Source organism: Colletotrichum fioriniae, assembly GCF_027942845.1.
Source record: "Colletotrichum fioriniae strain IMI 355084 chromosome Unknown scaffold_5, whole genome shotgun sequence".
NCBI classification, from domain to species: Eukaryota; Fungi; Ascomycota; class Sordariomycetes; order Glomerellales; family Glomerellaceae; genus Colletotrichum; species Colletotrichum fioriniae.
Genome location: NW_027076841.1, coordinates 2161101 through 2181897, shown reverse-complemented (window position 1 = coordinate 2181897; position 20797 = coordinate 2161101). Strand labels below are relative to the sequence as shown.

At 54.0% G+C, this 20797-nt stretch overlaps 5 protein-coding genes across 5 annotated transcripts; 2 read left to right on the top strand and 3 right to left on the bottom strand.

The window, feature by feature from the left end:
- Nucleotides 1-561: 561 nt before the first annotated feature.
- Nucleotides 562-3873, top strand: N0V96_005236 (uncharacterized protein; the record flags this gene model as incomplete). The annotated part of the gene is made up of 1 exon (XM_053197609.2): nt 562-3873. The coding sequence occupies one exon, from the start codon at nt 562-564 to the stop codon at nt 3871-3873; it is 3312 nt and encodes a 1103-aa protein (XP_053044980.2).
- A 1153-nt stretch (nt 3874-5026) lies between these two features.
- On the top strand, nt 5027-9167 carry N0V96_005235 (uncharacterized protein; the record flags this gene model as incomplete). The annotated part of the gene is made up of 2 exons (XM_053197610.2): nt 5027-7314; nt 7367-9167. The coding sequence occupies 2 exons, from the start codon at nt 5027-5029 to the stop codon at nt 9165-9167; spliced, it is 4089 nt and encodes a 1362-aa protein (XP_053044981.2).
- Nucleotides 9168-9945: 778 nt separating this feature from the next.
- Nucleotides 9946-10893, bottom strand: N0V96_005234 (uncharacterized protein; the record flags this gene model as incomplete). The annotated part of the gene is made up of 1 exon (XM_053197611.1): nt 9946-10893. One exon carries the CDS (start codon nt 10891-10893, stop codon nt 9946-9948), a length of 948 nt encoding a protein of 315 aa, XP_053044982.1.
- Nucleotides 10894-11497: 604 nt separating this feature from the next.
- On the bottom strand, nt 11498-13435 carry N0V96_005233 (uncharacterized protein; the record flags this gene model as incomplete). Its single annotated transcript, XM_053197612.1, has 3 exons — nt 11498-11766; nt 11843-12731; nt 12866-13435. 3 exons carry the CDS (start codon nt 13433-13435, stop codon nt 11498-11500), a joined length of 1728 nt encoding a protein of 575 aa, XP_053044983.1.
- A 2565-nt stretch (nt 13436-16000) lies between these two features.
- Nucleotides 16001-19544, bottom strand: N0V96_005232 (uncharacterized protein; the record flags this gene model as incomplete). Its single annotated transcript, XM_065757339.1, has 2 exons — nt 16001-16518; nt 16607-19544. 2 exons carry the CDS (start codon nt 19542-19544, stop codon nt 16001-16003), a joined length of 3456 nt encoding a protein of 1151 aa, XP_065614108.1.
- Nucleotides 19545-20797: the final 1253 nt, after the last annotated feature.

Here is a 20797-nt window from a genome sequence, read left to right as displayed (position 1 = left end):
AACACGGGGATTTTCTCCTAGGCGACTGGACCGGTACAGGGATTTCGTCACTAAAATTAGGAGTCTAGAGCTTTGGCGAGCATTTTGAGCACATCTGCGTTCCCATTCAAGGCGGGCCAATTTGCTAGAATCTCCACCGTGGACGTCAACAAGAATTCGCTTCCCGTCCTCCCCCAGTCCTATCAGCGCTTAGGCCCCCCCTAAAACGAGATCTGATTCTGATTCTGGTTCACTTCAAGTCGGCGCACGCCTCTTTTTTTTTCTGCTGGACTTTTTTTCGAAACACTACCGTCCATAGCTGCGTGTGGCTGACGAGAAACCACCTCACGGAAAGGTCGGCCAACTGTCCTCTACCAACTTTTTTTTTTAGAGCTTGCGCCTGCAGCTGACGACGACCACCGTTTGCTGCTCTTGCTCTTTGCTTACGGCTAGAAGACTTCTCGAATTTGCTTCTTGCTCTGCTCGATTAATGCACGCTTGTTCTTCATCTTCAGCGCCAGGGATGTGAGAGAGAGAGAGAGTGCGGCCCCCGAATTCAATAGACCAACAAACTAAGCAAATATGGACTCGACGCCGGTCGAAGTGCATCCACCGGGCGGCGCATCTCCCGTCGCCGACGAGAAGTTCCCGGCCACCGAAACCACAACGGCAACGACCACAACGATACCATCCACAACTCTCCCTGCGACCGAAGAGAAAACGACGATTGCCTCTGCTCCCTCACCCTCAAAAACAGTGGAGGCCACTCCGGAAGTGCAACAGCCGGGTGGAAAGGTAGAAGAAGAAGATGACTTGGTCACCAAAGTACTCAAGTTCTTGTCGACTGCGACACCCGAGACTCTAGGCGCTATCGCAGTCGGCCTGGCAGCTTCGACATACTTCATCCTCGGCAAGGTTGGGCTCGTCCTGATCGGCGCTTTTGGTGGTATTGTCGCCTTCATTTCGTACGAAGCGCGCCATCCAGAGGTGTCCCGGGCGGTCCGGGGTGAGAAGGGAATTGACGTCCTTCAGCGACTGGCTTTGGTCAAGATCGCAGAGCCACCCAAGAACGAGGAGGAGGAGGAAGATCGACTTATCCATGGATTCGACGATTTCCAGCCCGAGACGCGCGAGGCGTTGACTGGCTTGGTGGATGCCGTCATCCGCGACTACGTCAAGTGGTGGTATAACCCGATTCTTCCGACGGACAGCTCGTTCCCTCTTTCCTGTCGGAGACTCCTCAACTCGTTTCTCCTCTCCGTTTCGAACCACCTCTACCGCAAACGACCCGCCGATTCCTTCCTCGACTTTATGACGAATGCGTCGTCCATGTTCATTGTCTTCCTCTCCGAGTTATCCTCTGCCTTCACCGACCAAAACAACGAACCGAACTCGACAGCCCCAGAGGTCATCTCCAAATACCTCGAAGAAAACCCCAACTCGAACTTGGCCAATCTTCTGAGTCGGTCCCAACAGTCTGCGAAATTCCACAATGTCGCAGACGACCTCCTTGGGTTCTTGGAACGGTCAGCATACAATTGCGATCCTGCTCGCGTGTTCCTCCGGGAAATCCTGGCAGGAGTCATTCTTGAGATGACCTTACAGTCATGCTCGACGCCGGAGTGGATCAATGCCTGGATCGTCTACCTCTTGGAAGCCGGAGAACCCGACTTTAGTCAGGCCATCGACGTTGGCATGCAGACGGGTCCCGAAGCAGCTACTGCCAGCGCTGCCAGCGCGGCCAACAGTGCGAACGCCTTCATTGATATCGACGGAAACGTCGGCAACATCGCCCTGACCAAGGGAAACCGTAACTCGTTGGATATGGAACGCGAGCGCCGCAAAGGATCATTGGTCTCACACAAGAAGCAGCTCAGCAAAGCTGACGAAGAGATGGAAGAAGCCATGGAGGAGATGAAGCGAATGAACGCCCTGATCGCCGAAGAAGAAGCTAAGAGAGTCAAAACGCGACAGAGCGTTGACTCGGCGTCCAAATCGACAGTACATACTACTGAAGGCAACATTGTGTCTTCCCCCGGGGAGCTGTCACCGATATCCTTGTCTTCTGCGGAGAAGCCGTCCACGAATGGTTCGAGTGGTTCAAATGAGTCCGACGTTTCCAAGCGGGAAAGCATGCACTCGCCTGCCACGGACTCTTCCAGCCAGAAGTCGTCACCGAAACAGCCGTCATCCAAACACGCCTCTAGCGGGAGCGCGTCCCAGTTCTTGAACTTTGACCAGATCGTGCCGCCCGCGAAGGAGGAGCCTGAGGTTTCTGAGGAAAGCTCTCGCAAGCTTCCTTTGACACTGCACAACGCTACCATTACTCTGTATGAGGATGGCAACGACAATAACCGTATCCGAAGCAAGCCCAATTGGGACTACATGGTTCAGATCGAGCCATCTTCGTCTCATTACCCTGGCTGGATGATTGTGAGGCAGTACTCTGACTTTGAGACTCTGCACGAGATCTTGAGACGTATTGCGAACATTTCGGGCGTGACAGCTTTCACAGAACAGCATGCTGCGCTTCCTAACTGGAAGTCGCACACGCGAGCGTCGCTGCGTGGTGAACTGGAGCGCTATGTGAAGGACGCCTGTTGGTACAAGTCACTCGCAGAGAGCGAAGGTATGAAACGTTTCCTGGAAAAAGATTCGGGCCACGGCCACAGCAATTCCAAGTCGGGTCTGCCATGGGACACGGTGGGCAAGAACATGTTGGACGTCTTGACAATGGGACCCAAGGGTGCCATGGAGGGCGGCAAGGCAGTGTTTGGCGGTGTGACTGGCATGTTCAACAACATGGGTCTCGGCCCAAGAAAGAACACGGCATCCTCGTTGTCGGATATTCAAACATCAAATCATCGCTGGTCTACGGGAACACCACCAAGGATGGACAGCACTACCAGTCTAAACGCGGCACTAACTTCGCCGACGACTGGAGTGGGCCCTCGGAAGGGCCGGGACAGTCTCGACAGCCAAAGATCCTCGATTGTCTCGACTCAGCCAGGCAAGATTGCCCCTATGGAACGACGACCTAGCTTTGACCCCCGAGGCGATACCGAGGCAGATAGCCTCAAGCCTCGTTCCGATCGTTGGGAAAGGAACACCCCAAGTGCTACTGGCAGTCGCGAACATAGTAGAGCCTCGAGCCTGGCGCCTTTGCAGTCACCCGCCCTTCGATCCCCCTCGTCCACGAGTCTCGATGTCATGAACCTTCAGTACCTGCCTCCGCCGCCGGACGAGATGCCTGAAGATTACCAGTCACCTACCCAAGGGGACATGCAGACTAAGATGGACGAAGTCATTTCCCCGCGCAATTCCATGGGGGCTCTTTCGCCGGGTCTTCCGCAGACGCAACCGAAAAAGAAGGAGGCGAAACCTGCACGGCAATACTCTCCTCTTCAGGAGCAAGAAACCAATGTGGCTGTTGAGCTGGTCTTTGCAATTATTAATGAGATGTACACGCTCTCATCCGCTTGGAACATTCGACGAACGCTGCTAGCTGCGGCAAAGTCGTTCCTTTTGCGGCCCGGTAACCCGTCCTTGATCGCGATCCAAAAGATGATGCAGGAATCCGTCATCGACGCCAACACCAAGGACGAAGGACTCGCATACCACCTTCGTAAGCTGAGAGAGAATACGATGCCAACTGATGAAGAGCGGGCCACCTGGCCTGCTGAGATGACGGAGGAGGAGAAGGAGAAGCTGCGCATCAAGGCACGCAACCTCCTCATCAAACGAGGTGTTCCAGCTGCTTTGACTGGCGTTATGGGACAGGCGGCGACGACCGACGCATTGGGACGTATTTTTGACAGTCTTCAGATTCAAGAGGTGGCGCGGGGCTTCATGTTTGGCATGATGCTCCAGGCTGTGAGGGTCGTCACCCACTAGTCCCCACCATTTTCGTACCTTTGGCGCCGGCGCGATAAACCCTTTTTGTACCAACAATCGGATACGAAGACGAAACAGCGCAGCGCAAAGCAGTCGCTGTTTGTAAGACTATATGACTTGAAAGAAAGACACGGAAACGATCGATGCCAGGCAACTTGGCATCGCTTGGGACGAGAACAAGATTACTATACATACATACTTAATAATTGACGGACACATACACATCACGTTGACATTACATTCCTCAATTACTTTGCGTGACGCTATAGGACCAATGTCTCTGCTTTAACCGCAGTCTCAAAGGACTGAGACAAGGAATTCTCTGGAAGCGCAATTAAGCCATACTGCTTGTCTTCGCTGTTGGTATCCGTAGGGTGGGCATGGTAGACCGACCCTGTGACTACATATGGACCGGAGCAGTCCGTACCTCAGGCACCTTGCCAAAATTGTATCCCATGACAACCACTCGAATATACAAACAACCCATATAGGCCCCGCCAACTCCATTCCCGTCACCAGCCAGGAGGCGCTCGTCTAGGCCGACGGGTCAGGTCAAACTGGCTGAGTAGTGGAGTTATTCAAGGTCAACGATGAAATATCTACGCCCAACAGCCTACTCGACGACAGGCTACGAGTTCGAGTTCGATTCTCAGCATTAGCACCAGAGATGCAGCCCCATTCCAGCACTTGGGGGGGGTTATAACGCTTTTAGTTCGTCATTATGATTTTCTCTCCATATCTGTACAACATCTGTACACGCATTCTGAATGCGATTGCCCCCCACTGCATTGCCTGAACGGCTCGAAGTGCAAGAACGCCTCCACTCAACTAGCATGTCACCACCGTTCACTGCTCCACGGGTGCGGAAGGCGGGGTAGATCACGCTAGTAGTGGGGGGCGGAGCTCCAAGCTCCTTATCTTATCGGCAGTGCTCTCCGTGGTATTATCCCGTTGACGTCGATACCTACCAACATCATTTGTCATCGGATCATCTTGTTCAATTTATGATCTTTAGCCTTCGTCTATACCCTTGAATTCTGATTAAGCCTTGCAGGGAAGCTTTCTGATATTCTCAATTGCAAAAGTGAACCAAGACCCCGAGCAGGATAATTTTCGAGCCCTCATTCCTACAATCTCGAGGTCTACCGTCATAATGGCTTCAAACTCACGAGACCGCGGCATCCGCATCGCCATCGACCGCGGCGGTACCTTCACCGACTGTGTCGGCGAGCTCAACGGAAAAGAGACCATCATCAAGCTCCTCTCCGAAGACCCAGCCAACTATGAAGATGCGCCTCTTGAGGGAATCCGGCGCGTCATGTCGCACTTTCTCGATCGGGAAATCCCCCGCGGCGAGGCCCTCGACACAAAGAAAATCGATTCTATCCGCATGGGCACCACCGTAGCCACGAATGCCTTGCTAGAGCGCAAGGGCGAGAAGATCGCCATGGTCGTGACAAAGGGGTTCAAGGACTGCCTCGCCATCGGCAACCAGAGCAGGCCCAAGATTTTTGACCTGGCGATTCGGAAGCCGGATGTGCTGTATGAGAGAGTCGTCGAGGTTGACGAGCGTGTTACGCTGGAGGACTATGCTGAGGACCCGACGAGGCATTTGACCGAGGTGTCTGCCAAGGCTGGAACGCCAGAGGCGGCTAAAGAGGAGCTTGTTCAGGGGACCTCGGGGGAGGCTGTGAGGATATTGCAGCGCCCCGAGGCACAGAGTATCAAGAGTCAGTTACAAGAGGTATACGACTCGGGTATCCGCAGCATTGCGGTGTGTTTGATGCACGGCTACACCTTCCCCGACCACGAAGCCTTGGTCGGCAAGATTGCAAAGGAGATTGGCTTCAAGCACATTTCTCTCAGTCATGAACTCATGCCCATGATCAAATTGGTCTCGCGAGCGACGTCCGTTTGCGCGGACGCGTATCTCACGCCAGCAATCAAAAAGTACATCTCGGGCTTCCAGGCTGGATTTGAGGGTGGCCTGGGAACGAGGAGCGTTCAGCAAGAGGAAGGTGCCAAGGGTGCCCGATGCGAGTTCATGCAGAGCGACGGCGGCCTGGTCGACGTGGAGAACTTCACCGGACTCAAGGCCATTCTATCCGGTCCGGCCGGCGGTGTTGTGGGATACGCCATCACGTCGTACGACGAAGAGACAAAGATCCCCGTGATTGGATTCGACATGGGCGGCACGAGTACCGACGTCTCTCGTTTTGGCGAGGGGCGATATGAGCATGTGTTTGAGACGACTACCGCCGGTGTAACTATCCAGTCGCCGCAGCTGGACATAAACACGGTCGCGGCAGGCGGCGGGTCCATGCTTTTCTGGAAGAATGGGCTGTTTGTCGTGGGTCCCGAGTCTGCTGGTGCACATCCTGGTCCGGCGTGTTATCGAAAGGGGGGTCCGGCGACTGTGACTGACGCTAACCTCTACCTTGGTCGTTTGCTTCCTGAGTTCTTTCCCAAGATCTTTGGCGAGAATGAAGACCAAGGGCTTGATCCCGAGGCCAGTAAGAAGGTACTGCAGGAACTTGCAGACCAGGTGAACAAGGAGACTGGGAAGAGTATGAGCGTCGACGAGGTGGCGTACGGATTCTTGACTGTTGCGAATGAGACTATGACGAGACCCATCAGGTCCATTACGGAAGCCAAGGGCCACGATTCTTCCAAGCACCGCTTGGCGACGTTTGGTGGTGCTGGTGGTCAGCACGCTGTTGCCATTGCCGAGGCTCTCGGTATTCAGCAGATTCTCATCCATAGGTACTCTTCTGTGTTATCAGCCTACGGTATGGCACTCGCGGATGTCGTGGACGAACGCCAGGAGCCAGATTCCAAGGTCTGGGAATACCCCGGCAGGGCAGTGGACGAGCTGAAGAGCAAGATGGAGAAGCTCAAGGATAAGTCCCGGAAGGCCTTGCGCGACCAGGGTTTCGACGAGAAAGAAATCGTGTTTGAGGAGTACCTCAACATGAGGTACCGGGGTACCGAGTCGGCGTTGATGATCATCAGGCCCGATCAGGACGAGAAGAAGGAGACAAAGGACTGGGACTTTGGCACGGCTTTCATCCAGCAGCATCGCTATGAGTTTGGGTTCACGCTCGACGATCGAGACATTATTGTAGACGATGTGCGTGTTCGCGGGATTGGGAAGAGCTTTAGGCATGCGGAGAAGACGGTGGACCAGCAGCTCAAGGAGTTGAAGCGCACAGATGTGGAGCAGAGCAAGGCGCATAACCGACAGCAGGTGTATTTCGAGGAAGGCCGACTTGATACCCCGGTGTACAAGCTTGAAGACTTGAGCACTGGGGAGACTATTAAGGGACCTGCCATGCTGGCGGATGGCACGCAGACCATCGTGGTTACACCTAAGGCTACTGCACTGGTTCTTGATACTCATGTTGTTATCGACATTGAGAAGGAAGGATCTAAAGAAGATGGGTATGTAAGATCGAGACTGATTCTAAATCATGAAGCTGACCTGTGATTATAGGCCGTCAAAGAACCAAGGCGAACGAGAAGTTGACCCGATCATGCTGAGCATTTTTGGCCATAGATTCATGGCTATTGCAGAACAAATGGGCAGAGCACTCCAGAAAACCAGCGTCAGCACCAATGTCAAGGAGAGACTCGACTTCTCCTGCGCCATCTTTGACGCGACGGGCGGTCTCGTAGCTAATGCCCCCCATCTCCCGGTCCACTTGGGCTCAATGTCCACCTGCGTCAAGCGGCAAGCTGAAATATGGAAAGGCGATTTCAAGAAGGGCGACGTCATCATTTCCAACCATCCTTCCTACGGAGGCACCCATTTGCCAGACATCACCCTAGTGATGCCGGCTTTCAACGACAAGGGCGACAAGATCCTCTTCTACGCGGCATCGAGAGCGCATCATGCTGATATTGGAGGTATTACGGCTGGTAGTATGCCTCCTCACTCAAAGGAACTATTCCAGGAGGGCGCCGCGATCAAGAGCGAGAAGCTTGTCAGCGAAGGGCGTTTCGATGAGAAGAGAGTGACGGAGCTGTTGTACAACGAGCCCGCGCAGTATCCCGGGTGCAGCGGAACCCGCTGCTTGGCCGATAACATCAACGACCTGAGAGCCCAGGTTTCGGCGAATCAGAAGGGTATCGCGTTGATTGAGGGTCTCATTGCTGAGTACGGCGAGGAAACTGTACAGTTCTACATGGTTCACATCCAGAATAACGCAGAGCTGTGCGTCCGCACCCTGCTGAAGGAGGTTAGTAAGCGTTTCGAAGGCAATGACCTTCAAGCGGTGGACTTCATGGACGATGGAAGCCCGATTCGTCTCAAAGTCACAATTGATGCCGACAAGGGCGAGGCGGTGTTTGATTTTGAGGGCACTGGACCCGAAGTTTACGGCAACGTCAACGCCCCTGAGGCTGTGACGTATAGTGCCATCATTTACTGCCTCCGGTGTCTTATCTCAGAGGACATTCCCCTTAACCAGGGATGCTTGAAGCCCATCAACGTCAAGATACCGCCCAAATCACTCCTATCACCGTCAGACGGCGCAGCGGTTGTGGGCGGCAACGTCCTCACGAGCCAGCGCGTGACGGACGTCATCTTCAAGGCCTTCCAGGCGTGCGCGGCGAGCCAGGGCGACTGCAACAACCTCACGTTCGGGTTTGGCGGCAACGTGACGGGGCAGAAGGAGGTAAAGGGTTTCGGCTACTACGAGACGATTGCGGGTGGCAGCGGTGCGGGGCCGACTTGGGAGGGCACGAGCGGTGTGCATACGCATATGACGAATACTCGCATCACCGACTCTGAGGTATTTGAGAGGCGGTATCCCGTGATTTTGAGGGAGTTTTCATTGAGGAAGGGGTCTGGTGGTGACGGGCAGCATCGGGGCGGCGATGGCGTCGTGAGGGATATCGAGTTCCGGATTCCTGTGCAGGTGTCGATTCTGAGTGAGAGGCGGGTGTATAGACCGTACGGACTCGCTGGCGGAGAGGATGCTGAGGCTGGGTTGAATGTTTGGGTTAGAAAGGTTGAGAAGGGGAGCTGGGAAAAGTCGTTGAAGAGGTTGAAGGGTCCTGCTGGGGAGGCGAAGGGAGAAGAGGCGGTGGAGTATGAGGAGCGAAGGTTTAATCTGGGGGCAAAGAATAGCGCGCCGATGAAGCCTGGGGAAAGGATCATCATCAATACGCCTGGTGGTGGTGGTTGGGGCAAGGTTGGGGCTGAGAAGGGGGTTAGTAGCAAGAGAGACCCGACGGATGGTTGGAGGAAGGGGAGTCATGCGAACAGGGAGGATACTGCTCTGCAGGTCTAGGAGGAGCTACAATGGACATCTCTCAGGATCGTTTCGAAGTAGGCTCGTTTGCATGTGGGTAGGAAAGCCCTCTCACCTTGACCTTGCCGGCTGGCTCAACCTATATATAAGATAGTGGTGGTTGTGTGAATATTGGCCGTTTCATACGCAATGAACTTGAAGTAGCTGATCGGTGTCTATATCGTGAATTACGCTCTGGTCTTTGACTTTGCAATGATCACGTCCCTTCTCTCCCCATCTTGTTTACACGTTGGTTGGTTTCCCCATTATACCCGTTAGAAAAGGGTCATTTCCGCTGACATTTATCTGTCAAGAGCGAGATATCCAATGTGAAGTAGGAAAAGGAAGCTGACGGCCTGTGACGTTTTGATTGGAGTTGAGTTTGCTGACTGAGGTTGGTTCAAGGTAGAATGAGGTAGCCGCTTCGCGCGTATCGGCAGGTCTCGAGGCACTCACTCACACACGCACACAATGATTCCTCTTGCATGTACTGCCAACGCCTCCAAGTGTGCCCGCGGTTACCAGAAAAACCGGAATCCCTTTGGAGTTTTTGTGCCAGCACGAGACAAATATTCACTCAGAAGAGTTAGGATAGGCGAGTCCTAGTTATTCGTTTTATTGGGCAGACAGCATCAAGACAACATGGTCACAGATTGTATGTTGAGTAATCCCTTTTGATTTCTACTCTATCATACTGAGAAGAATATTTCCCAGGGACTACCGACTACTTGTAGTAGTAATGATCTTCCATTCCCTCTCTCACGCCCATCGAGGAGTCTCAGGCCTCCATCGCGATCGTGGCAGCGGGCATCTGAGCCTTAGTCGTCGGAGTTGTGACAGTCTTAAACAGACTCGTCTGAGTCTGAATCGTGAATTCCGCCTTGCTTTTGGCGGTGGGCGTTGGCTCGGGCTCCATTGTCATAGGTGTAGGAGAGCGAGCCTCGATAGCCGGAGTCGCCATGGTCTTGAAGAGACGCGTCTCGGTTTGGATGGTGAAGTCAGCCTTGACTTTTGTGGGCTTGACTTGTTCCTCCATGCTGGGGCTGGCGGTCTGCAGCGGCAGGGAAGGAGGTTCGGCTTGTCTGATGCTCTGCTTTGCAGCCTCATCGAGCCGGAGGTGCTCGGAATCTTGCTCATTCTTGTCCTCGACGACGTAGGGGGTGTCTACCTTGTCGGCTCTGTCACCTGTGCGGCGGTTGGCAAAGGACGTGGAGTCTCCAAGCTCGCGGCTCTCAATGAGCTTAAGGGCGGGGAGGGCCCAGTTCCAGGCCACGGCCTCGTCTGTTGGGACAGCCTTGGCTGAGGTGTCGTGGGTGAGAGTGAGTGTGGGAGCGGCGATGGCGGAGCTGCTGGGGACTGGAGTGGCCAAAGTGCTGAAGGTGTTGCTGATGGTTGGGACAACCAGAGCTGGGGTTTCAATAGAAGAGGGAGCAGAAATGTTCTCCTCTTCTTTGATGTTGGAACCGTCTTCTTTGCCTTTGATGTTCGACTTCATGAGGTCGAGGGCGGCTGTCGCCCACTTCCAGTTCAGTACCTCAGTTAGGACGTTGTCCAAAGAAGGGGGTGTAGCAGCGGCGACTGTAGAGGAGCTGCTGACGACTGTGGTAGTAGGAGTGGGCGTAATGCCAGTTGTGGTGGAAGTAGCCTCGACTGGGATAGCGATGGCTGAGGTTGTGGCAGCAAGGGCCAGGGCGAGGAAGTAGAGAGTAGAAGTCTGGGAAGGCATCTTGAAGACTTTGGTTGGTTGTTTGTTTGTTTGTTTGGAATTGGGTATGTAAGTTGATGTGTTGTGGTAGTGTGTAAGTGAGGGATGATCGATCAACTTGAAGATGTGTGTGGGAATGGGTTGGGAGACTGATGAGATGAAGGTCTTGGAAGGGAATCGGCCTCCTTTATATAGCTTTCTGGAAGAGTGATCTCGGAGAAAGCTTTGAGGAAACCCCAGAGTCACGAGAAGGCCCGCAAAACATTAACCATCATGGTGTTTCGATGGAAGTTTATGGCTGAACTCCCAGGAAGTGACGCAAGGTTGCGGGTAATCCGTTGGGGATGCCACGGCAATGCGGGTAGGCTAAAGAGGTTCAGCCACCTCATAGCCGTTGCAAAATGGCGGAGTCTAAGGTGCATATCGCATCGTGTAAATTTCTCGAAGCCAGGATATAAGTTCTCTAGGCAGTACTCAAGGTCAAGTAAGGTAGGGAATGCTACCGCGTATGCGAAAGACAAACATCTCAAAAACCTTGGTATTGACATCACGATGAAATAAAGCTTTATTAATTCCCATGAATTGGCACTCCAATCCGCCCGCTTTATCTCCAGCCCTGCGCACCTCATCTGGGCAACTCGGTGTCGGTTCTAGGTGGTAACGGTTTGCGCTTAACGCCTCCTGAGAATGACCTCGTCTCTGTCCTTGCGGGTCTCTGATCTTCATAGCCATCACCAATAGTGCTCAAGCTGATGTAACTACTTTCATCCACCAAGCTCCTCGAAGAATCGAAGCGTCCTTGTGCTCTAGGAGGAGTTGATGGTGTCTTCTCTTCGTTGAGCACGACTTTGTACTGGTCATCTATCCGCTTGCCAACGCCGAGCTCAATGCCGACTAAAAAGTTTTACAGGTTAGCCACCGTGCCAAGATTTAAGACGTCCACATCGAATCTTGCTAGAGTCGAACTTACAAATGTTGTAGTAGATGTACTTTGATAGTACTGGTGCCCAGACCAGCACCGCAACAACCTGGCCAAAAGTCCACTGCTCTTTGCTGCGCATCGTTTCTCGAACGAAGCTATGTACTTGAACAATGTTGACCAAAATAGTATAAGCCATGAGAGACACCAGAAGAAACCACAGAATCTTTCCCAGGACGGATAATGTCTTGAGAACCCAAGCAGGTATCAGGATCTTGCGCCCTTTTAGACCTTGATTTGCCGAGGCCATCATTCTGCGGAGTCCAGGGACATGGCCCAGATGATCTGCCGTAAGAAAGACCATGATTGATGTATAGATAAAGAATCGAATGATTTGATCATTATATTGTAAATGGCCGCCATAAATGTAGTAATCGCTGTATTCGGCCTGCAGACACGTTTGCAAGATGCTTTGCCTTCCGCCGCAGGTTGCGTATTCCGGGGACGGATCTGAGAGATTTGACGGCGTCGGAAGGCTGAGCATCTGAATGATGGCGCACAGGACATACACAATGACTGTGAGTATAAACGTGTACCACCAGTACATGCCTCTGCGTTGCATGATGGCCTGCGTGATGAGCACTAGCAGCGTGTTGGCGCTCGCAAAGACTTTGGCGGCACCGACGTCAACTCGAATGGCCAGAGACTGGCTGTTCATGATTACCATGGTCAAGGTCGCCGTCTCAATGGCCATGACGAAAAAGGCCTGTGTCTCTTGGAACTCGATCATGGTCGAGCACAAGGCGACGGAGAAACGAGTCGAGCGTAGGTGCGTCAGCGTCGAGCGCAGGTGATCCATCTCGGTCTCTGAGCGCTTGCGGAAAAGCCTGAAAACCCACCTGAAAGCAAGCAACGTGCCGAAGAAGATGGAAGAGTCGGGCTGGTGAGGAAGTAGACCGCAGAAAATAAAGAACCAAATGCTCAATGCGACTTGTATATAGTAGGACACTGCAATCTATCGTTTCTATCAGCAACGGGGTGGATAATCCCCTCTGGTATCAAGGTTGGACTCACACCAGGCCCAGCAATATCAGCTTCTGGTCCTTTTGATAGAACGGAGCACAAGTCCTCGAGGGGTTCCAAGACTTTATCCAGTTCATCAGCCTTCACTTGGCTCTGCGTGAGCTTCGCGACGCCGGGATCGCACTCTCCCAAAGGGTTTCCTCCGACGCAGGATTGTTCGATACAGCCGGCAATCTGCTCAAAGACCCGCGTGGCATTGAAATCCTTTAGAGAGTCCAAGTTTATTCTCGAAATCGTTTCGTTGACGCTCTTGTCGATGACGAAGTTCTCATTTTGCACGAGATATGCCGAAGTCGCGATGGCGGCGCACCCGTATAAGTTTGCAGTGGTAGGACCACGTCCCGTCGTAGAAAAACCGAACAGAGATTTCGTGTCATAGCAGTCTTTCTGTGCATCAAAGTCCGACAATGACTGATTCCAACGATATGGCAGAAAGACAGTGATGTTAGGGGCTTCCGAGTGTTTTGCTCTGTCGTAGATGGAGGACACGGCGCCGGCCCAATCCGGACTGCCGGAGAGCCAAGAAGACCAGTTCATACTCAAGAGATGGGCAGTCGCCATGTCGAAGTGATTTCTCGGGACTTGTGGGGAATACTCTCATCTCATTCAATGATGCGCAATTGAGTTAGAGATCGTGGAGAAAGACCTCATCTATCTCTTCTTCGACATCGTTGGCTGTGTTGCTTCTGAAAGACGAGCCACAAGTCAAAGTCCAAGTTTTGAGATATCAGGTTGTCCGAATGACGACACTAAATATCAACGAGGTCCATCAGTGAAGACTGTACCCTCGTCGCGCAGCTGCTACGTTCCTTATAGGTTCCAGCCCCCCCTTGGCGACACTAATGTCATCAGGCTACGTGCTTACTTGCATATCGTGTAGGTCGCACCGCGCAGGATCACAACCAATTAGCGCGCGAAGGAATATCGTCAAAATCAGGCTGCGGGGGCCAAAAAGTTCCCTTGATCCAATGAATATGAGGAGAGAATCTCGGCTGTATGCCAGGGACCGGAACGTTTATTTTTACATACATCGTTGTCTCACTGTCACTCAAATTCGGCATCGCCCATCTCAGCCTTCTCGGGTGCCGCACAGGCAACAGTAACCCGGGAGTATCGTGTAACACACAACTGCTGAATTCTCTTTGCACGGAGCAGAACATTTTCTAAGCCGCATGGAACCATTCGTCGTCGGCTTGAAGGAGGGGGGAAGGGCTTAATTGGCCTTAGAACCACCTCGACCAAGTAGCTGTGGTGAAGAAGGATTGGTATCTTTAGGAGTGTATGCTAATAGGAGGGATTGCGACGAGGCCTCTCAAGTAAGGTGTCAAATGAGCATTACTCTTATGTCAGATGTCACATCAGCCGCGACAGCAAGGCTACTGGGGCGACAAGGAAGGAGGCGGATTGAAGACACTTTCCATGGAGGCAGCCGAGAGAGGGGCTGTCACTTAGTATAAAAGCACCCAAAAGATTCTGTGATAGGTCTCTACGGCAGCGCATTGGGATTGGATGATCAGTCGTGGGGGGGGAGGATCATTGAGTGACGAACTGCTCAAAGGTCTACTCCAGCAGAGGAGCAGGAGATTATGTCACTTCACCAACTCCGGGCCAGATCTCGTCAAAAGCTCTCGGATATATCGTCCTATTCCGTATGGAATATTTAACACTGGAGATACAACCATCGAGTTGGCCCGTAAATCGGTTTTAATGTACGGAGCGGACAATCTCAGAGCACACGAGCGCGATAGATACTCGAGGTTATGACTCTTCGATTAGCGAAAACGTAGACTGAAAGGGAGTTTCGTGTCCTGACAATTTGGGAAAAGATGTACCATTGAAAATAGGCTACCTGGCAGGCCCCTTGCCATTTTGCTCTGAAATGAATCCCAGCGGGGGCTGTCGTTTAGTATAAAAACACCCCAAAAGGTCCTGTGGGAAGCTTTCCAAGCAAGACAAGCGTCATGTCTCGGTCGACAGGTCGGGGGATAGTTATTGAGTGACGAAGTGCCCTCAGGTCTACAGCCAGACAATGAACGAAATAGAACATCCCACGTCACCTACTCCCCAGCCAAGTTCCACACCCCCCAGACTAAAACCAGTTCCCATCAAAAGCTCTCGGCTCTTACCCCCTATTCCATATTGAATATCTCACGCCAGACAGACGTTATGAAGTATAGATTGTTATTGTGAAGCTATTGAGCGTCACCTATTCGCTGAAAGGGGGAAACCCCACCAAACCTAACCAGTCCGTCCAGAGTCCTTACCCGACCAACTAGTGATTCCCTGCGACGCTTCCGGAAGACTCGTGGTCTGTTCGCTATCCAACTCGTAGAACATAAAAAGCTTAAGGAGAAGAAATGGGGCCCAGAGAAGGAAGGAGTATAATACGAAACAAGAAATCAGTTGTGTCAGCTCGGCTTGAATATATATTCCCAGGAACCTTATGCACCTATATTTGGCAACGGAAAGCTCTCGATCTACGGGCATACTAGGTGCTTTTCTCCCTCACCCATAAGAGCCAGACTTCCAAGTCACATACTTCTGATGGGAGCAGCCTACAAAGCTGGTAATCGAATGAAATCGACTTTGGACAACAACATACAATTCATCCACTTCACAGCAAGCACAGGGAACAAAACTTCAAGTCAGGTACACAATTTCCTTAATAATGTACTACAATTCCCCTGTTCCTCCCAATGTAACTTCTACAACTGAACTTTTTATTCGAATCCTCCCTTCCCCTCCCGCTCTCTCTGAGCCTCTGCCACTCTCTCAATCCTCACAAACCCGCCCTCTCAATGAGGGTACGGAATACACATAACCCCCGGCAACCTCGAGAGGAAACGAGTGAAGAAGGTGAAATAAAATCAAAACAACAGAAAAATAGTGTCCCAACGCCGAGCCAAAAGAGCAATGCTATGCCTTACCTTTCTTTTTTGTGTCGCTACGCGAAACCCCAACACTCCATCACATGAGTGTCCGTCACAAACAGACACACAACACACATACTTTCTCTCCGTCTAGTATAAACTCAGACCAAATAACGGAAGAGAAGAAGAAAAAAGAAAAAAACACATGCTATGGCATTCTTCCATAATCCTTTTCATTGCGTTTCCATCATTGGCCTCATTTGGCGTTGGCAGACTTGTGGGTCTCTAGGGCGCTTGCCAGCGCCTTGGCAAAGTCCTCCGTCTTAACTTGCACCATCCAGGTCTCGAGGCCGCTGCCCGTCTCGTTCGAGGTCGTGAGCTTGACGTACTTCTTGTCCGCCTTGTACGTCTCAGCAGGCAGAACGGTGCGGTTGAGCACGACGTGCCCGCGAGGCTCCGCGCGCAGCAGCATGCGAACCGCGCCAGTGTTCTTGTGCTTCAAGATACGGAACGGGCCGACACCCTTGGTTGACCAAGGGCTCTTGTTCTTGGGTTTCTCATCGCCGCTGTCCTTGTCTTCTTCGGATCCGGCTGGAACGAACTTCATAATCTTGGCTCGAACGTCGTGGAGGATTTCCTCGTCTTCCTCGCCAGGGCCACCCTCAGTCAGCTTGAGCTGCTCGTGAGGCTTGCCATCAGCATCGTCGCCTTCACCACCAGTGGCCTTGTCGGCTTCCGCAGTCGGCTCGGGAGTGCCAGTGGCAGGGGTCGTAGCTAAGCTGGAGGCACCGCCAAAGTTAAAGGGTGAGTTTGTGCCAGTGGTAGAGGCACCCGCGGGGGGGGTTCAGGTTACCGAACATACCACCAGAGGAGGGTTGAACAGGCTTGGCACCGCCAAAGAGGTTGCTCGTAGGCGCCGGGGTTGGCGCTCCAAAGAGCGGCTTCTGAGACGCAGGTGCCTGAGCACTGGCAGATCCATTAGCGGCGCCGAAGGTAAAGGTGGGAGTCGAGGCAGCAGGGGCAGCAGGCTGAGCGGGAGCGCCGCCTCCAAACTGAAAGGGGCTGCTGCTTGCCGCCGCAGGTGCAGGCGCGGACGAGCCACCGCCAAACTGGAATGGCGTAGAATTGCTTGAGGGGGCGGAAGATCCGCCACCACCGAAGTTAAACATGCCGCCGGCCGAAGGCGCGGGAGCAGAACCCGAGCCGCCGCCATTAGCAGATGCGAAGGGGTTGTTGAAGCTCGTGCCGCCGCCGGCGGCGCTGAAGGTGAAAGATGAACCACCGCCAGAGCCGAAGCTGGGAGGGCCGCTGGAGCCACCGTTTGTCTGAGGCGCAGGCGCAGCGCCACCGAAGGGGTTAGCTGGGGCTGCACTCTGGGATCCACCAAAGTTGAACATGCCACCAGATGGTGCGGCCGAGGCGGAGGGAGCGGGCGCGTTGAACTGTCTCTTCGCCGGCGGGCCATCCTGCTTCATGGGACTGCCACCGAACGGGGAGCCAGCGGATTCCGTCGGCTTGCTAGCGCCGAAACTGAAGGCAGGAGCCGCAGCGGGCGCGGGAGCGAACTGCGGGGCCTTGGAGCCCTCGTCACTGGGCTTGGCACCAAAAGGGTTGGAGGTGCTCGACGCGGGTGGCGGGGCACCGAAGAGAGGGTTCGACTGGAATGGGGTCGAAGTGCTCGATGTGTTGGCGCCGAAGAGGGGTTTAGCCGGTTCGGCAGCGGGAGTCTCCTGAGGCTTGCTGCCGCCAAAGAGTGTCGATGACTGCATGACAGAACCCGCAGGCTTGTCTTGGGAACCAAAGAGGTTCGAAGCCGGGGCGGCAGGCTTGGGCTCTTCCGACTTGGGAGCGGAAGCACCAAACGCGAAAGTCGGCGCAGCAGCCGGCTTAGGAGCTGCCTCGTCCTTCTTGGGTGCCTCAAACGGCTTCGACTGGAATCCGGAGAAGCCGCCAAAGGGGGACTTGGAAGGGCGCTGCGAGTCGTTCTCCTTGTCGGACTCCGCGCCCTTGTCCTCCTCAGGAGCAGACCGCTTCTCTGCCTTGGGCTTCTCATCTTGCTTCGGGGCGCCAAACAAGTTGGATGCAGGAGCGGCAGGCGCGGCAGGCTTGGCACCGAAAATGGAGCTCGATCCGTTGGTGGAAGCACCGAAAAGTCCATTGCTAGGCGCAGGGTTGGCATTGAACTTGATCGGCGAGTTGGGGTTCCAGGTAGCGTTGACCGGGGCCGGAGCAGCCTCCTTGGCCGGCGCAAAAGCTGGCTTCTCCGGGGCCGGGGCCGGCTCAGCCGAGTCCGCACGGAGAGGCTGTCCATTGTTGCCCTTAGTCACGCGGTCGAACAGACTCTTAGTTCCGGAGGGAGTAGTCTCTCGGGCGTCGGACGAAGTGCTGGAAGGAGCAGTCGCGGCGCCAGCAGAGAAAAGAGGCTTCTTAGCACCAAAGAGGTTGGAGGCCGGCTGGCCCAAGGGCGTTTCGGCACCACCACTAGCGGCAACGCTGGGTTCCGCCTCGTCATCGGAATCAGTCTCACTCTCTGCGTCGGCTTCCACACCGCTGTTCTTTGCCGAACTAGCATCAGACAGGTAACCGAAGATGTTTGATGCCTGGGCAGGCTTGAGCTGCTTCTCGAATACGGAGCGCGACAGATCGTTGTTAGCGGCCTTGGGTGGTGCTCCGAAGAGGCTGCTTGGCTTGGCCTCCGGAGCCTTGGGGGCGGGAGCAGGGGCGGGGGCGGCCTTGGGCGTCGAAGAAGGGCCTTGGTTGTTGGCAATCTTTTCAAACATGCTCTTGGTAGCTGAGGGCGTCGAGGTAGACTTCTGCAACTTGCTGAGCTGGTTCTCATCCGACTCATCCTCAACAGTTACCTTTCTCTTGTTCTTGACCGTGGCCGGCGTCGCCGGCTCGTCCTCCTCTCTATCCACAAGGCGCCTCTTGTTATTCTTATTAGGGGAAGCGGACGAAAGGGCCGCGTCCTTGGGAGTCAACTGGTCTTCAGCCTTGCGCTTGGAACGGGTAGTCTGCCTGGATGGGCTAGCATCCACAGCTTCCTCTTCAGGCTCAGGCAATCCATGTGCGGTCCTCCACTTCTTCAAAACCTCCTCTGAGGGCTTGACGTTCTTGAACTCGTACAAGCCATATCTGAGCATGATCAAGCTCCGGCTCTTTTCGAATTCCTTTGCGAAATTCATAATGTTAAGCTTCCAATCCTTCTTGATGAAGATCTCGTTGGCGGCATATTTCAGACGGCGAAGATCGAGAACGCAGAATAGCTGACGGCGCTGCAAGTCGTCGTACTCGGCCGGAACCAAGTGGCTGAGATACTGGTCGGCGTACACTGTACCCTTGGCTTCGAGCTCAGGGGGGATATCTCGCGCGAGGACTTCGCCAGACAATTCGGGAGGCGGAGAGGGAATGCGCATCTGGAAGAGATCGGCCGAGGTTGACTTGGCTGCCATGCCGCGAGGGGTCGCCTGGGCGATGTTCTCTCGATAGACCTTTTGAGAAGCCGGAGTCGCGCCGGGCGCGAACACCTTCTTGGCGGTGCTCGCGGGCAAGCTCGGAGCGAAGGGGGTAGTGTTGGAGCTTGCGCTCAGAGTAGAAGAGCGGAAGAGGTTGCTCGCGGTGGAGATGGTGCTCGCGTTGAGGTTGCTCGATGGCATGGGGTCGCGGTTTAAGACTCTCTGCGATGGAGCAGTCTTGGGAGTGCCGAGTCGCTTGTTCGGGTTCAGAGGCGAAGCTTGGTAGCTACGGTTCGCGAATTTGAGCGACGGGCGGGGCCGCGGGGTGCTGTTTCTTTGGTCCATGATGATGTGCGACGACCAAAGAATCGATTTCGGGATTATAATTAGTCGTTGGTGATGAGGTTTGCGCTGATCGACTCGGTCTCGGAGGGAGAGTCGCGTCTCGATTCACGCAGGATTCGCAGGCAAAGCCAGGCGGGCGAGGAAAGGAAAGCAGGCGCAACTGCGAGAAGCAACTGCTTAAGGGTAGATGCGATTGGATGAAAAAAACACTCAATGATGGCTGGAGCTTCTACAGCAACAAAACTCGATGGCGCAGCGATCAAAAAGGTGATGCTGAACAGCGCATCGAACACGCCTTTGATGGTAGTCTGGCTGTAAGATGCACAGGAAGATTTTGGTGCTGGATGATTTTTGGTGTGGCTCGACCGGGCGACGGGTGACGGGGCCAGCTATTGGGAAAAAATACCAGGCCTCACCTCAGTGCAGGGGGGGCGCGAGCACGGTCGGGAAAGAGTGGGTCGGTTTTCTGCCGTCACTCAACCTCAGGCCAGCGTCACCGCCCTCAATTGGTCGCAAGTTGCGGATACCTAAAGTGCAAAGGAAGTGGCAGGTGCGACTGCGACGGCGACTGGGCGCTTCTGGTTGGTGGTCGGCGCTTGCAATTTTTCCAAGGGCGTTCCCCAGGACCCGGTCTTTCCTCAGGTCCTGCGTCACGATCCTCCAGCTTTCAACCAGTCAAACGAATGGAAGCTACGGATAGCACTACGTACCTTCCCAGTGGTATGTACTCTATGAACCTATTTACATCGGGGCATTCACTGGCCCGGGCGTTTTCCTCGAGTCTGCTGAGTCAGCACCCGCCAGATGGCCCAGATCCAGCCAGACGAGACAGGTGTACAGCTTGAGTGCAACACACACCTTTAAATCTGCTGCACTCCTGGCCCTTTTGTGTCTGCACCAAGAGACGTATGTCTGGCTGGTGCGACTGCGACACTGAAACCAGGGGAACACAGTTCCCCAAACCGGACGGCAGCCTCGCTCACGAGACACTCACGAGTACCAAGACCCTGTAGCTTCTGCTCGGGTAATCCAGCCTGAATCTAGTCATGTCTGCTCGCCGGCACTCTTCAAGTCGTGGGTAGGCATATAAAGGGGATCGACTGGTCTGGTCATCGCAAGCTTGATCTCCGTACGGTTAATAGTATCCAATCAACCGTTGGCTAGATCCGGCTCACCACGGCCGGAGTGCACGTGAAGATGGCGGCGCCGGTGCTCCGACCTCAAATGGGCCTCCTGACTCGGGGCGGCAATAC